Source organism: Schistocerca gregaria, chromosome 6, assembly GCF_023897955.1.
Source record: "Schistocerca gregaria isolate iqSchGreg1 chromosome 6, iqSchGreg1.2, whole genome shotgun sequence".
Taxonomy (NCBI): domain Eukaryota; kingdom Metazoa; phylum Arthropoda; class Insecta; order Orthoptera; family Acrididae; genus Schistocerca; species Schistocerca gregaria.
Genome location: NC_064925.1, coordinates 447,065,415 through 447,083,123, shown reverse-complemented (window position 1 = coordinate 447,083,123; position 17,709 = coordinate 447,065,415). Strand labels below are relative to the sequence as shown.

Below are 17,709 nucleotides of genomic sequence, written 5' to 3'. Positions count from 1 at the left end.
CTGTTTAATTTCTTTCCTAAACTGAAGATTTGATTCAATCGTGACCTCTCGTAGAAATTGACATCTTTCTGTCTTACCTATCCTAAAAAAGTTGCTGCTCCAACACCTGTAACCACTGGTATTTTACCATTCATGGCAGTGCCTCCCCCCTTTAAATTTCCTGCTATTACCCCAGCCAGTTTCTCCTTCCCTTTCCTGTTGAGATGTAGTCCCACCTCCTGAGAGAATCAATAGGAACCACACCAATATGAGCCCCTGCACCCGACCCAAGCAGCGGTTCCAACTCCAAATTAACTCTCCCAACAGAAGAGTTCAAATGAGGCCAGTCATGGCGTCTCAGGAGAGATACAAATTCAACATTGGTGTGTCTCGAAGCCGACGCAATCTTTACCAGGTCACACTCTATACTGTACCCAGGATCTCTGTCGATACTGTTCCCTGGCCCTCCCACAATAACTATGGTGTCTTCCCTGGTAAATCCTTTACAGAGTGAACCTAAATCCTCTGTCACCTGATCCAGACTAGCACTTTGTTTGAAAAAAACTGTGACCTGGTATTCTGGTCCTAATTCCTGCTGCACAAGTTGGCCTACACCTCTGGCATGAGAACTGCCTAACAACAAAACTTTCTTCCTTTTCAGTGACTTTCCTACATACTTTTCAGTTTCTTATTGAAAATTTGTTGTGTCCTGTCTACACCTACCTCTGCTTGAGACTCATCAGTTTCTAACTGAAGCAACAGGTCAAACTTCTCCCACATCTGTCATTCAGCAATTGTCATAGGGATTTGGCAACCCAATCAGACAATGTGCAAGCACTGCTATCAGCCTTTTTAAATATTGGTGGATAAATCATAAACCTTACTGACATGACGAAATGTGTGTCAAGCACTAACCACATAGTGCACAACAAAATATTAATGCAAAGAACTGTGATAGGCATAGCAAGTCAGTGGTAATGTATCATCGTTGCTTTCATCAATCAAAGAAAGCATCAGTCAAAACCAGTACCAAAAGCAAAGGAGCTTTTGAGCAGACCTTCCAGATATGATGGTCAACATGCCTCTGATGAAACATGGATTTGTGTAAAGAAAATATAAGAATGAGTACTTGTACATCACTAGAAAAAAACTGTTTAAAGTTTTCAAGTGATCTTTGGATGTTCTGAAGTCTTGTCTTGTCTAGCTAGGATCCCACAGTGTCAAATTACACTTTAGATAATTTGCAGAAAAATTACTATCTCACCTTTATAGTAAGGAAAGTTGAGGTAGAATGTAAGTAATTTAGGAGTAAAGGAGGCCACTCACTGAATAGCAGAAGCAAGTGAGTCTTTGACATGCACACAGAAAAGAGAAGTTTTCTTTCCATTTTGTGTGCATCTGTCGACGACTCAATGCCTCTGCTGTCTCCCTTACAATCACATCTTTGTTATGTGCCATGTGTTTCAGTTAAAAAGCACCATTCTCTTGTAATGTCAACTCCGAACCAGAAAAGATCTATGACTGGTTTGAATGGTTTACTTGGTTAGACTTTTCAAATGACATAAATAATTATGCTAAACATGTGTATTAAATGAAACAGTTGATTTTTTCATTTGTGTGGCCGTATTGTCCTGAGTTGCTTTAATATTCTTAATGGAATTTTCATTCTGTCCTTGCAACTATCAAAAATAGTTTTTTTCCCCACCAGATGCGTTTAGCTTTATTAAGGTTTAGCATTGTCAGTGGTCTGTAGTTAAGTTATTTACATTTTAGTTTGCTCTAAGATCGTAAAAGTTTGTTAACAATTTGTTGGTTTTTACTCTGTTATTTCCGCTTGATTTCTTGTCTACATTGGGAAATGCCATCTGCGAGCACATCATTGACGTTTTTCTTCTTAAGACACTGATAGTTGTGGCCTTTAGTTGCTCTGCAGAACCATGCAGTTTTTATGTTTTACATTGCACGCAACCCCTGCACACCACTTCTTCTGTTTGTTTTTATATTTCTAAGTATGTATTGTGGTTTGTGTTTTATAGTCGTGCCAACATAACACTGCCACTACTTTGTTTTTGACCTATACTCTTTTTTTTTAGTTTATTGTATGTGTGTAATCTATTTAATTTTGTTGTTGTATATTTATATACTGTATAAGAATAGTGAAGGAATAATGATGCAGTGGTTTTTTTTGTGTGTGTGTGTGTGTGTGTGTGTGTGGTAGAAACTTTGATGAACGAACATAAGTGTATAATAGTGTGATGGAATGTGAGTGGGGCGAGAAGGTGAGGAGCTAGAAGTAAATTGAAATTGGGTGGTAGAGGATGAAGAATGGAAAAGGCTCTTTTCTCTTTCATGTGATTACATTGGTTATTTTATATAGAGTCTTGTTTCCAGTATTTATTTGGAAATTGACCATGTGTTTATTTTGTGTTAATGACTTGGAAAGAGAGGAAGTGTGTCTGTCTTTAGTGATTCTTATGATTATCATATCGTTTTCAGTATTGCTTGGTCTGTGATGTTCTTGTTTTAGATGATCTGCAAATGTTGAATGGTTTGCACAGTATTTCTTTATATATCTTTCCACAATCTCTACAACTGAGCTGATAGATATCAGATTGTTGGTATGTTCCTGGTTTTGATTTGAGTTTTGGGATTTGCTTTTGTATAGAGTTGTTTGTTTTGTAAGCAATGTTTATGCCTTGTTTTTTGAATATGTTACCTCTGATTACCAGAAAGAGCTAGCCATTATAAAACACAGCATTAAAAATGGACACAAAGAAACAATGCTAGACAAACTAAACAGAAAAATAGACATGCATAATGAAAAATACTAATCAAACCACACTAACACATACGAGTTGCACCACTACAAAAAATGGAATACAATAACCTGCCACAACAAATTCACACACAAAATAGGTAACATATTCAAAAAACAAGGCATAAACATTGCTTATAAAACAAGCAGCTCTATACGAAAGCACATCCCTAAACTAAAATTAAAACCAGATGGATATTAATGATCTGGTATCTATCAGCCCAGTTGTAGAAATTGTGAAAGGATATAAGGAAATAGGGTACAAACCCTTCAACATTTGTAGATCATCTTAAACAAGGACACCACAGACCAAGCAATAATGAAAAAGGTATGAGGATCATAAGAATCACTAAATACATAATAACTAAAGACATGCACACACCACCCCCCCCTTTCCAAGAAAATTTCCATCTACACAAAGCATTAGCATAAAATAAATAGTTGTTCAATGGCCAAGTAAGTATTGGAACCCAGACTCTATTTAAAATAATTGATGACATTACATGAAAGAGAAAAGAGCTTTTTCTATCCTTTACACTCTCCTACCCACCCCTCTCCTACCCACCCCTCTCCTACCCACTCATCCCTCCCATCACTACTCTTACACAGTATTCAAATACACAACAACATAATTACATAGAATTACACTGATTCAATAAACTAAAAATAAAGACTAAGTAGTGGCAATGTTATGTTGGCAGGACTACAAAACACAAACCACAATACATACTTAAAGTATAAAAACAAACAGAAAACAGTGGTGTGTGAGGGTGTGCTGTGTAAAACATAAACAAAAGAGTGATTCTGCAGAGCAACTAAAGACAACTGTCAGTGTCTAAAGAAGAAAAACATACTCAATGTGCCACCAGACAACATTTCCCAATGTAGGTGATAAATCAAATGTAAATCAACATAAATGAAAACCAACATATTGTTAACGAACTGTTTTCTGAAATTAAAGCAAATCAAAATTTAAATAACTTAATTACAGTCCAGATTACCTTAATAAAGCTATACGCATCTGATGAAAAAACACATTTTTTGTAGTTGCGATGATGGAATGAAAATACCCTCAAGGAATAGTTGATGCACATTGTATCTAGTTTAGACAGTTATCACATTAAAGGTTATTTGCAAAAACTTTGTTCACAACATAAGCAGTGCCCTGTAATATGCCAAAGAATGTTAAACTTCCCAATTGAAATTATTTGCATTGTATATGATCATTTTTACATCAAATATATTGTGTAAGACAGTTAATTTCCATCATATTCCTAATGTGTCTGATGGATTGTTAAATCAGGTATCAAATCAGTGATGTAAGGGCTTGTATTTGTCATTTTTAAATTTGTTCTTTGTCAAAAGGAACCATACTTTGTTGCAGTGGTGTAGTGATGTACATTATAAAACTTATTTGCTTTAGTTTCGTGGCCCATATAATCAGGTTAAACAGATATACTGAAAATGTTAAGTTTTATGTTGCATAAATACTTCACAACAAGGTTATCTATGGACTACCCCAGAAAAGGAGGACATAGAGATTTGGCAGAGTGCTGCCTTTCTACTTCTCCATGACGAGCTTGATTGTGTTCTGTTTAGGTCTCCAGAGAATATACTTACAAATTTCTTGGCCACAAATCCAGTCAGTGACTCATTGACCTGAATAAACAAATTGGCTTATTTGCTCTAGCTGACACTGATAAAGCATTTTAGCAACTAGAGCAATCTGGATCTAATTATCATCAAATATATAGAGACAAATGCAGTCACAGCAGATTCGCGAACCTGCAAGAGCATGTTGTTATCACTGTTGCTGTAGCAATCTTCTTCATATATTATTCAGTATGTGAATTTTTGCACTGAAATAGTAGAATATATGGAGTATACGAAACATTAAATTTGGGTAAAAGGGCAAAAATATGTACTGAAAAGTGCCATGCATTCCTGCCTTTTGTTGAACTCACATATACAATGTGCATTATTTTTTTTTTTTTTTTTTTTTTTTTTTTTTTTACGTAGATTAAATTACGGGATATTTGGAGTATCATTGTATTGCATTACTGTAGAAGTATGTAGTTTCTCTTGACCTTATGTGATAAACTGTGGTAGTACAAACAGAATTTGAAATTTTCAGAGAATACTGTTATAGCAACAGAAGTAGAAATTGGTTGTTCCTGCATTTCATACTGCTTCTAAAATATTGAAGTTAATATATGTTGTTTTTGCACAGGAAAGAGAGACATTTCAGAAGTGTAATGCATAACTTTTCATTGCTGTCTCCTTTGACCAGATCACCAATGATAATTGTTCTTATGGTTAATCATTGTTGTTGCAGTTTTTTCTCATACAGTATTATTTATGCCCTTAGCGATGGTCATGAGGTGGCTGTTGTGTATTACCGTACTGCATATGAACCAGCTCAGTATGGAGGAGCTGAAGGCTGGAAGACTCGTTTGCTGATAGAGCGCTCAAAAGCCATCAAATGTCCAAGTATTCATTATCATCTTGCAGGGACTAAGAAAGTTCAGCAGGCACTAGCACATCCTGGATGCTTGGAACGCTTTATCACTGACTCAGCAAAAGTGGAGGCCATCAGAGAGATCTTCACAGGTCTCTATTCCCTTGATTTTGTGAGTGCCTGCCATGTGGCAATGAGAAATCTGTTGTTTTTTTTCACTATTTTTTGTTTTCAAACTGCGCATTTTAAATTTAATGCTATTACTAGAACAGTAGGAGATACATTTTGTTTTGATGTTTGTCTTTTTAGTAAAAATGAGGACATTTAAAATACTATGTGTTGTTTAATTATTTATTAAACATACTCGCAGTTAACATGCAGAGCTTCTTACATTCCTATTTTAACAAAGAATCATCATTCTAACTTAGCTGTTGTTAAAGTCTCTTTTAAAACACAATAAGGATTTTTACAGTTAAGTATTGTTTATGACAACAGTAATAATCATTTGATATGTAAAATAAAAAATAAAAACCAAATGCACAAAAGATCAACTTTTATCATCAGCCATTTGATTTCCATTACTGGACCATGGCCATCCTACTAATGACTACTAATGTACAATAATAAACATATTAAAATCATGTCCTTTTCATAGCATCAGTTAAAAATTCAACAACTTCATAAGGATTTAGTTATAATTGAAAATCTTCAATTTTTGTTTTGAATTGTTAATCTGGTAGCTTCCTAATTGTCTCTGGTGTAACACTGAAGGGTTTGATTTGTTTACAAAACACTTTAAGTTACAGTGGAATGATGACAGGTCATGTTTACTCTTGCTACTGCATTTAGCACTTAGCAGCTCCATCAGTCAAACAAATCAGTAACAGCTTGCACTGTAAGTGCTTGAGCATTGTCCTGCAAAATGATGGTCAGGTCCTGCAGAAAGTGTCATCACTCCTGTCTCTAAGCTGGTCGTAGGTTGTGTTCCATAAATACATGTGTATCTTCTTCATTATACCTGCATAATCCCTGTCTTGTTTTTCAAAGGCTCTCACACATATTTTATTTTTGCATCGAAAGTCCAGATCTCAATGCTGCAAGTCAAAGCACGTGAAGGTAATGGATTGTAAATCTTTTTCTTTTCAAAAACGTTGGACTCTTAGTTCTGAAAAAGTTATGTAGTTTGTCTATTGCAGTCCTCCCAACTAACTTCACTTGTGAACCTGTGAGCTAACATAACAAAAATGTTTGGGCTCACATGCGGTTCCTCTTCGTTGAAATGTCTTGGCTCAAACTTGTCTAGGGATTGAACCTTGCGTGTCGCCTTACATGCCCTAAATTGGACACTTGTGACCCTTTGGTTAAATTGTCTGGCTGATGGCAATTTTGCGAAATACAAAGTTAATGTAATATCTAATAACACTAATAATATTGAGAACTAAATTAACGACCCATAAATGATGTAGGCTACACAGTTGTAATTTGATTAAAATAATGTTTACTCAGAAAGCAAACTAATAACAAAAGTGGTCGTATTTATAGTTACTGTTACACTCGAGCGCATATCCATTTGACACAGTTCGATCATTCATAATCTCATCGCGAAATACAAGTCTAATATTCCATAGCTAAAGACCGACCGTCCGTTTTCGCGTCTGCATCTGAACTGTCCCTTTGGTGTCTCCAGCCTTTCCTGCAGCCGTCCATCTGATTGGCTACAGCTTATCCTACATTATTTTACATTTTAACATCTTTAAATAATCAAACCTTGACCACTTTAACTGTCTAAATATAGTAACAATAATATCCATTACATATTAAACGTTAAATTCTTTTACATAAAACCAATACAATTTCCTTCTAAGCTTTGAATGCCACAGCTAGTAGCCTTGCACCAATGTGCTTTCTGATAAATCAATAAAGAACAAAGTAACTATTATGCACTGAACTTTACAACAAATATTCTATTACCTATTGATTCAGTAAGGTGTCATGCTGTCATCGTTCAGTTTATTTTGTGTGGAGGAAATGATGATCTGATGTTTAACTGTAAATACTGCTAATTTAAATTTACTCATATCTACAGTAGTTCTCCTTGTCGTGCTTACACACTGCAAGGTGTATAATGATGACACAGTCATCATATTTAGTTTTCTGAAGCTAGGTCTACAGTCAATTCTGAGTGCCATGCTGTATTTTATCAACACTGCCTTCTCTTATAACTGGAATATTTTATTTGCTTTCTTTTTGTGACTCCACAGAATGGTACCACATGCTATATAACTCTGTATTAGGGCATAATGGCAACTTTCAGCACTGGAAAACTAACACAAATTTGTAGTTTCCTCAGGGCAAAATATACCTTTACTGATTTTACATACCAAGTTTTAGGCAATCATTTGTAGACAGTTTGGAGCAAATTGTCGCCACAAAGAAATTAACAGCATTTATTCCCTGCTCCAATTGTGTTTTGGGGTTCCATCTAATATTTAGGTTCTGTGCTTTATCCTCATTGATACAGAGGGAGTTGACATTATACCAGGCTTTAACATTATCAGTGGTCTGATCTATTTCATATTTCACCATTTCTGGTGTCCCTAATGTTGTAAGGACAATTTGATCAACAGCAAATAAATAATTTTCATGTGGATTGTCGCATTATGTTATACGACAAGTCACTAATATAGACAACAAGTAAGACTGGAGCTTTTATTGCATCTTGAGAAACACACACATCCGCTGGCAAGTACCCAGGCTCAATGTAAAACCATAGAGTTGCTCTTAGTTTAATATCTCAAGGGGCACAGTGGCAAAAGCTGTTGACAAATCAAAAAAATCTACTATCTGCTTTCCAGTTGCTTTATGCACTTGATCAGAAATGGCACAGCAGCTTTAATTGTTCACATACCTGATATGAGAATAAACTGTCTTTGAAGATCTTGTTTTCTTCAAAATAATGTAGAATTTGTTTATTTCATAGAGCTTGAATTACCTTCATGATGTGTCATTGTTTTCAACATACAAAAACTACTTGACCTCAGTCAGTATAAAAATATATAAAATTGAATGCACTTACTTGTTTTAGATTGTGATCTGTTTTTTTCTTTTATCTTGGCATCCAGCACAAAGCTTACTGCATTCGTTCATGAAGCATTTACATGGCTATGTTCCTGTCCATCTTCATTTCCTTTTCATTAAATTCATAGCCATTTTTTCAACCCTTGACAATTCCCTGATCCATGTGTTTGATGGAATAATTGTTGTAGTATGTTATTTATTTAGGTTTTCTGTCCTCTTAAATCACTCTTAGGAAATACTGTTATTTATTTACTCATTCTGAGTCACAGATAGGCAACAAAAAAAAGGGGGGTGGGGGACTGTTACAATATAAGCTTTCAGATGACAGACACTGGCAGTGTGGCTTCAGCTGCCAGAGGCGGCTGTCGTGTGAGAGTTGTATTTCTCTCTCTCTCTCTCTCTCTCTCTCTCTCTCTCTCTCTCTCTCTCTCTCTCTCTCTCTCTCTCTCTCTCTCTCTCTCTCTCTCTCTGTGTGTGTGTGTGTGTGTGTGTGTGTGTGTGTGTGTGTGTGTGTGTGTGTGTGTGTGTGTAGCGCGCGCGCTACATCTTGGTGTTTAGGGAGTTCCGGGTTGTCTTGGATTTTTCTTTATGATCTCGTAGCTATCTGTGATCACCTAATTGAGGTGGGAGGCTCTATGTTTGCTAGGATGGGGAGGCAGACATATGGAGTGGCCCAAAAGTTCCAGAGATTATCTGCATTGTCTTCTTTTGTTGGGCGTCCACTTCAAATGTGGGTGCACTTCTCATCCTGACTGGCGAACACTATTCAGCCAAGCTGTAGCCAAGGGCTAGGTCTGAAGTCCTCAATGTGTTGTCTCCACAACTACCTTTCATTTCAGGTAGTTTCAACAGAATGGCATTATGGGATTTTCATTTGTTTTGTATCATCTAGATGTGAGCTGTATGTTAGTGTGATCTATTTACTCCCCAAGTATCTGTACTTATCCTCATGCCTGATGTTTTGGCCATTCATAGGTAGTTGTAGTTTACATTTTGAGTCTCTTTTGTGAAGGTGCATTATGTTTCTGAATGTTTTATTAGGATTTGGATGAAGATGTGACTTCGGGTAGAAAGTGTTTGGTACTTCCAGATCTGCACTCAATATTTTTGTGAGGTTAAGATTTTTACTTAGATACGTGATGAACAGGTCACACACATATTGCATGTGATTTTGTGTCTGGCATGTCGCCAATGTATAGACTGAAAAGAATGGGTGTTAGTTCCAAACTCATCCACACCATTATTCAGAATCATGCTCTTACTGTTCATGCCATGAAGTGAAACCTTGGCTTTCCTGTCTGTTAGCATGTTTTTGAGTAAGGCATAAGTCTGTTTACATTTAATGACTCTAGTTAGGTTAAATAGTAGACCCTCAGTCCATACTGTATCAGAAGCTGATGTAACATAGGCTAGAAACAGGCCGGTTTTCCTCTTTTTTGTGGAAGCCTTTCTCAATATTGTTGTGAGGGACAGCACTTGACTGCAACAATTTCTATCTTCTCGAAAACTTACTTGGTGTGTAGAAAGGTTGACTTCATTGTATGGAGTTAATATAGTCAGCAATTTTCTCGGGAATAGTTTATAGAAGGTACATAGCAGGGACATCAGTCAGAAATTCTTTGAGTTATCTCCAGAGTTTCCAGGTTTCAGCATCACAGTGACTTTTGCTTCTATTCAGATCTTAGGGACAGCACCCATTCTGATGCATACTGCATAGAGTTTGGCCTGCCGTCTCCTTCCTAAAATTCCTAATTTCTTGTAAAAAATTTGTAGTATCTCGTAAGGTCAGCCGCTTTGCCTGTCTTCATTTGCTTCAAGGCCGGGGTAATCTCTTCTGTTTCCACTTCTTTGATGTCCATTTTGATTGGATTATTAATATATTTTTCAGATTTCAGGAAATCTTTCTTCTTGGCTATATTCATTTGTATTTTGGGGGTCTGTTTCTGGACAGTGGCAATCTCAGATGGACCAGAACCAAGAGATAGCCTGTGAGATTGTGTGGCACCACCTAATTTCCGCAGCAGGCCCAAGCTCTTTCTGCTAGAATGAGTAAAATATAGATTTTTTTTCGGTGCTTCCTCCCATTACTCCTGCACTCCTCATTCATGGTATTTGCCAGTTGATCCACATCTCGTTGTCCCTGCTCTTTCGAAATTTCTCCATTAGCATTTCACATTCTTTCATCCAGCAGTGTGGTGTATTCCTTCATAACCCCATGAGGATTAGCATTTTGGGGCTATTTTATGTATTAGGTTTGTGAATCTTTTGGAGTTCACAGGTTTCGGCAGTATCTGATTTATTGTTTTCTCAATGTAGGACTGATATTTAATCCAGTAAGCTTTCCTCATGTTCCATTGTGGGATTTGGGGGGACTTTTTATAACTCTACAATTACCAGCATGTGCTGGCTCCGTGGGATCACTGGTATGCTGATTGCTCCGTGTGTGACGAAGGTGAGGTCAGGTGTCAACATTGTGCCCCACCCCTTTAATTTGAAGGTTGCTTTATTCTTGGCTTAAAACAGATGTAAATCCTGATTGTCTGCCCAGTCATTTAATTCGATGCCTTCAGTTGTGGATTTCAAATAGCTCCATCTGGTATGTTGAGAGCTAAAATCACTGGCTTACACTGCTGGGTAATTAGCCTTGGGTAAAATATCTATGGAACATTTCTATGATGGAGGTGTATTGGCATTATAGATTGTCAGCTCCCCAATTGTAAGCCTATCAGACGTTCTACTGGTATTACTTTTGTGTCTAAATTTCCTAGTAGTTCATTTTTTGCTAGGGTGGCTTTACCGTCCTTGTCATGATCTCTGTAATAACATTAGTAAATCTTCGTATTTCGAGTCACTTGATGGTTTCAGTAGTCATAAGAGTTTCTTGTGAGAGTGTGATGCTTACACTTTCTGTCATTAAAAAAAAATTTTTACTGTTTCTCCCTTCATCCTCATATAGTCTTCTATGTGTAAATGACAGACATTCGCACTCTTCATGTTAGAATCACTAGTTTGCTCCATTTGCCTTCTTATGGACCGGCAGCATTAATGCACCCAGTCACCATAACTGTGTAAACTTTTTGCCGCTGTGCCATGTTAACATCATTGTCCAGGATACACCATCTAGGAGGTTGTCTAAATGTCATACTGTGACTGTTCTTGAAGGGCAAAATGTAATAGTGCTTAAATAAATCACAGTTGCGCAGTAGTGTTAAACATACTTATTTCAGAATTGTTTTCTATTTGCCCTTAAATTTTTTCACAAAGCCAAATAACATTTGATAGATAGCAATATTCTATGAACTGTCGTAAATCATTGTGGTCTCCTCGCCATGAATGATATGGAATAATAATATACCTATCTACCTAATAGAACAAGATAGTGACCCAAAATAACCACCACGAACAAGATAGTGACCCAATAAAGGTACCACAACACTTTTCAGATATGAAATCCATGAATTGTTAGATTGTTACTGTTTTCATATGAAGTGAAGTTTAACATAAGTATCCTGTTAACTTAAAATTAATGTGTCTGTTATAATAATGATAGTAATAAAAATAATCACTCTCTCTTTTTTTAATGGATCTATTAAGGATGAACATGGTGACAGGGCTGTAGATATGGCTATTGCAAATCCAGAACGATACGTTTTAAAACCACAACGTGAAGGAGGAGGTAACAATGTATATGGACAAAAGATTCGGGAAGTAGTAGAAAAAATGAAATCCTCCAAAGAGAGAACTGCTTGGATACTTATGGAACGAATAGCTCCTCCAGTACAGAAAAATTATATTGTAAGACCAGGGCAGAACAATTTACCTGAACCAACAGATGTTGTGTCAGAATTAGGGATCTTTGGTGTTGTGATTGGGTATGTATCTTTTTATTCATTACAGATAGTTTATGCCAGTGATTACTGAGATTTATTTTAAGTTATTTTCTTTTCATGTGAATTTATCTATTTTCATTCATTACAGTAAAGAAGTCATTTTCTTTACCATTAATTAAAAAAGGTTATTTAAATTACCAGACCACCTAGGTTTGAGGACACTTAACCCTAGCTAAGTGCTCATTGCTACGTATTTTCTAACTTTTTATTGTTTGAAAATCCTCATGTAAATGAACTGTATACTTTTTAAAAGGGCATCAGTCCATAATTGATGATTTAGAGTTCGCCATTGCTTCAGATAGTACATATGTAAGTGCACAGACAGACATTAAATGGGTCCAGTCCTTCGGTTAGTGTATGTTCTATAGGTTTCTGAAAAACAATGTTATTTTTATAGGAGCATCAGTTAATATTCATCCCCTTTAAAAGTGAATAGGACTAGGTTTTCACCCTGTGACAGAGAGTTCGGCATTATAAAAAGGAAACTAAGGCAACAGGACAGATTGTTTGCTGTGCATGATGTCGCAGGTATATTTATTAACTTGCAAACAAGGTAAATGTCTTTTTAAAGAGGTTGCTGCTACAGAAATACTAGACATCACGTCATTGTGGCAGGCGTTTTACTGAAAGACAAGGGAAGGTTCTGTCAGCACTTTTCATAATTGTTTTTGATAACACAGGAAAGGGTTGTGTTACAGCTATTGTAATGATCACAGGACTGTTTAGTCACACTTTTCTTCTGGGCTTCCAACGTTGTCCACTGACTGCACCAGAAAAAGTAGCTTATCAATCTGGAAAGGTTCCAATTAAGTCCACTACAAGCAAGGACTTGGAAAAACTTTTATTTTGTCTACCTGATAAACACATACCCTTCTATGAAGAAATTTTGGAGTGGCCTATAAAGAATGACAACCAAGCAATTAGTGAATGGGCTGTCAAACACTGATTATTGTGTAGAATGATGCATTAGTATTGTGAATTGTAGAACTTATATAATAAGAGGGTGAGTCAAATGAAAACCATAAATTTGTAATAACAAATCGAAATTTCATGCCGTTATCCTGTAAATTGGTAAGCGTGCTACAAACAGTGTGCAGAATGGCCTGTAGGTGGTAGCATAGTGCAGATGCACACATACCGTTGCAGTATAAGTATAAAGATGGCCGCCCCACCTGCGACTTGCACCAGGGAAGAACAGCGTTCTGTTATTCGGTTTTTTATGTAGTGAAGGTGTGAATCCTATTGAAATTCGACGAATGAAGGTTCAGTACGGTGATGCATGTTCATCACAGCAGCAAGTCTATGAATGGAGTAGGAAGTTCGCACATGATGTGACTTCAGTAGAAGATGCTCCTCATCCAGGTCAGGCCCAATGAGTTGTAATTCCACAGAACGTTGCAGCAGTTGAAGCCATAGTGAAGGAAAACCGTCGAGTGACACTGAAAGACATTACAGCTTGTTTACAGATTAGTCATGGCTCAGCACACCACATGGTGCATGATGTGCTCCAGTTTCACAAAGTGTCTACAAGACGGGTGCCACGGCAGCGGACTCCTTAAATGAGAGAACGATGTGTTGATGCTTGTGAAGAACTTCTTCAGCACTTTGAACGAGAAAGTGATGGCTTCCTTCCAAGATTTAATACTGGGTACGAAACCTGGGTTCACTTCCACCAACCAGAAACGAAGAGAGCGTGCAAGGAATGGCGCCATTCCGCATCACCAAAACCAAAGAAGTTTCGAACAGAACCATCAGCAGGGAAGGTTATGCTGACTCTTTTGGGACAAAAAAGGTGTCATTTTGGAGCATTACATGCCTAGAGGGACCACTGTCACCAGTGCATCATAAACAGTTCTAATAAAAAATCATCTGCGGCCTGCAATCAAAGTGATGTGGATTGCTGTCTGCAGGTGTGCTTTTGCAACGTGGCAATGCAAGACCCTACACTGTCCGTACAAGAGTTGCAACAATCACAGACCTGCATTCTGAGTATCTTCCTCATCCCCCATACTCACCAGACTTTGCTCCAAGTGATTTCCATATATTTGGACCACTCAGAGACGCAATGGGAGGAAAGAAGTTCCATTCTGATGAAGAGGTACACCACGTGGTGCACAAGTGGTTGTGCGGACTACCAAAAGAATTTTTTCTAAAGGAATGCACTTTGTAAGTGCTGGAGGACTTGCATTGAGTGTGGGGGAGATTATGTTGAAAAGTGATGAGATTATGTTGAAAAGTGATACAGCTTTGTACCACTTCTACACAATAAATAATATTTTAAAAAATATTTAAGGTTTTCATTTGACTCACTCTCGTATATTGTACACAGTCAAGATAATGTTAATTTAAAGATTATTTAAATGAAAAACTATTTTCATAAAACATACTTCAGAAACGGGCCAAAATGTATAAAATAAGTTCTCCTGCCTCCACGCATATTCCTGAACCCACATGCATAATGCTGAAAATTTGTGCTTCTGATTTTTTAGTAGTTATGGCAAGATTGGTAAAATTTAAAATGAAAAATGTGGGGTGAATGCAGTAGACAGTAGTAAGGAGTGTAGAGACTGCCTGTCATTGAGAAATGCACTACTGTTCATATCATTTGCAGAGCAATAAAATTTCAGTGACTTAGACGAGTTACTCATGCATCATTTATGTATTGCATGTGCCCAATATTTTTGTTTCAAATTTTATAAGTATTATCATAGTTATTAAAAATTTGCAAGCACAAATTTTCAGGACAATTTTTAAGGTGTTAGGAAGTTCGTATGAGGCCAGGAGAAGTTATTTTATACTTTTAAGTAAATTTTTTGATTGTTTTGAAACATTTTTATGCAATTACAACAGGTCTATGGTAAATTTCATGTTTAATTCAATTTCTCTTCATCTGAATCAATCAGTATATTGCATCATCCTACATATCTCACAAAAAGACTGTGAAAGCAAAAATTAGAGAAGTTCAAGCTCACGGGGATGATTAACAACAGTTGTTCATCCCACAAAACTTTCATGGCTGGAGCAGGGAAAGGGGGAAATAAAAGCGGTATGCAAAGTACCCTCCACCACACATTATACAAGAAAGCAAGTTAATATTGCATTGTCATCGGTTTCTGCACTGTGTTGAAGGTTTCAAGTGTCTGTCTCATTGGGAAGGTAGTTTCAAATCAATTGCAAAATTTGTATCATACAAACAAGAACGCAAACTAATAAAAAGGAGCCTGCATTTTTAGCATCTTTTGTGTGTGTGTGTGTGTGTGTGTGTGTGTGTGTGTGTGTGTGTGTGTGTGTGTTTTCAGGTTTGAATGATTAGTTACATTACCAAAGTGTAGCATTAGCAATTCATTTTAATCCATGGGCAAGCGATGTTAATAAGTACACCGACTATACTATACTATACTATACTATACTATACTATACTATACTAGACATGGCCTACACCTCAACAGGAAAGGGAAGGGTAAACTGGCTGGGCTGATAGCAGGAAATTTAAAGGGGGGAGGAACTACATCTCATGGTGGAAACTCTTTTTTAGTGTAAGATCAGTGTCCAGTGGGAAACTCAGCCATGCAAGTACTAAAGATGTCAAAAAAGTTCAAGATAGTTGCAAAAGTAAAATGAAAAATGTTAGTATATTTCATCAAAATATTGGGGGATTGAACAATAAAATTGATGAGCTTCTGCTTTGTTTAGAAGATATAGAAACTGAGAATGTAATAGATGTACTATGCCTGTCTGAGCATCACATTGTCACTGATATGCAAAAGGTTAGCATCAATGGGTACAAATTAGCTGCACATGTAAGTAGAGATAATATGATGAGAGGAGGAGTTGCCATATATGTCAAAAGCTTCCACAGTGCAAAAAATTTAGAAACTAAAAAATTTTGTGTAGAGCAACATATGGAAGCATGTGCCACTGAACTTAAACTAAAGGATGGCACTTTCATAATTGTAACAGTGTATAGGTCCCCCTCAGGGAATTTCCAGCTATTTCTGGAAAACTTGGATGCTTTGTTGTGCTATCTGTCAGACAGGGGGAAGCAAATTATCATTTGTGGGGATTTCAATGTTGATTCCCTGAAAGAGTGTAATAGGAAGAATGACCTTTTAGTATTACTCAGTTCTTTCAATTTGAGCTCCGTCATTGATTTTCCTACTCGGATAACAAAGAACAGCAGTACATTGATAGATAACTTTTTTATAGACCAAGATAAGTTTAAGGACATAAATGCTTATCCTGTTGAGAATGGTCTTTCAGATCATAGTGCACAGCTTGTTACAGTACATGACATAGCTCCATGCAGTATAATAAATCAGACTTTCAAAGCAGTGCGTTCAATTAACAATATAAATATTGCAAACTTTAGGGAAAGCCTACAGCAGCTAGACTGGGATGAAATGTATAAGGAACCCGATGCAAACTTGAAATATAACTTATTTCACAATACATTTTTAAGGGTATTTGAAAATTGTTTTCCCAAGAAAATAGTTAAACATAATTCCAAGAAAACATATAAAAAACCTTGGCTAACTAAAGGAATAAGAATATCTTGCAACCGCAAAAGAGAACTGTATCTAACAGCAAGATGGAGTACTGACCCCGAAATTGTTCAATATTATAAAAACTATTGTGCAGTACTAAGAAAAGTTATTAAAAAGTCCAGAAGCATGTGTATCATGTCTGAGATCAGTAACTCTGATAATAAAATTAAAGCAATTTGGAATATTATTGAAAGGGAAACAGGGCAACCAAGAGCACAGGAAGACTTTAGTGCAATAAAATTGAATGACAAGTGCACTAACAAACAATCAGAAATTGAAAATATTTTGAATAATCATTTTTTAAATGTTGTGGAGAAAATAGGATCTAGATCTTCACTAGAAGAGGCAAGGCTATTAATAGAAGAGGCCATACCTGCACAGTTTGAAACAGCTGTAATTCCACCAACCTCTCCCTCTGAAATCAGTAAAATAATAAACTCACTGAAAAGTAAAAGCTCTTACGAAATTGATGGCATTTCCAGCAAAGTACTTAAAGCTTGTTCCCCACAGATAAGTAGAATTCTCAGCCACGTATGTAATAGCTCTTTGGAGCAGGGTGTTTTCCCTGATAGACTGAAATATGCCATTGTAAAACCATTGCATAAAAAGGGGGATATGTCGGATGTCAACAACTACCGCCCAATCTCTCTTCTGACAGCTCTATCAAAAATTTTTGAGAAAGTAATGTATTCAAGAGTAGCCTCCCATATTTGTAAAAATAAAGTACTAACAAAATGTCAGTTTGGTTTTCAGAAAGGCTTTTCAACAGAAAATGCTATATATGCTTTCACTGATCAAATATTAAATGCTCTGAATAACCGGACATCACCCATTGGTATTTTTTGTGATCTCTCAAAGGCCTTTGATTGTGTAAATCAGGAATTCTTTTAGATAAGCTAAATCATTATGGTTTGAGTGGGGCAGTGCACAAATGGTTTAATTCAT

At 36.6% G+C, this 17,709-nt stretch overlaps 1 protein-coding gene across 5 annotated transcripts in view; it reads left to right on the top strand.

Annotated features, from left to right (window-relative positions):
* LOC126278017 (glutathione synthetase-like) overlaps nt 1-17,709 on the top strand; it is a 151,257-nt gene that overhangs the window by 118,410 nt on the left and 15,138 nt on the right. For all 5 annotated transcript variants that reach the window (XM_049977729.1, XM_049977731.1, XM_049977730.1 and 2 more), the window contains 2 exons: nt 5,163-5,424; nt 11,925-12,202. In XM_049977729.1, the coding sequence (XP_049833686.1) occupies nt 5,163-5,424; nt 11,925-12,202 (540 nt within the window). The remainder of the gene's footprint in view (nt 1-5,162; nt 5,425-11,924; nt 12,203-17,709) is intronic.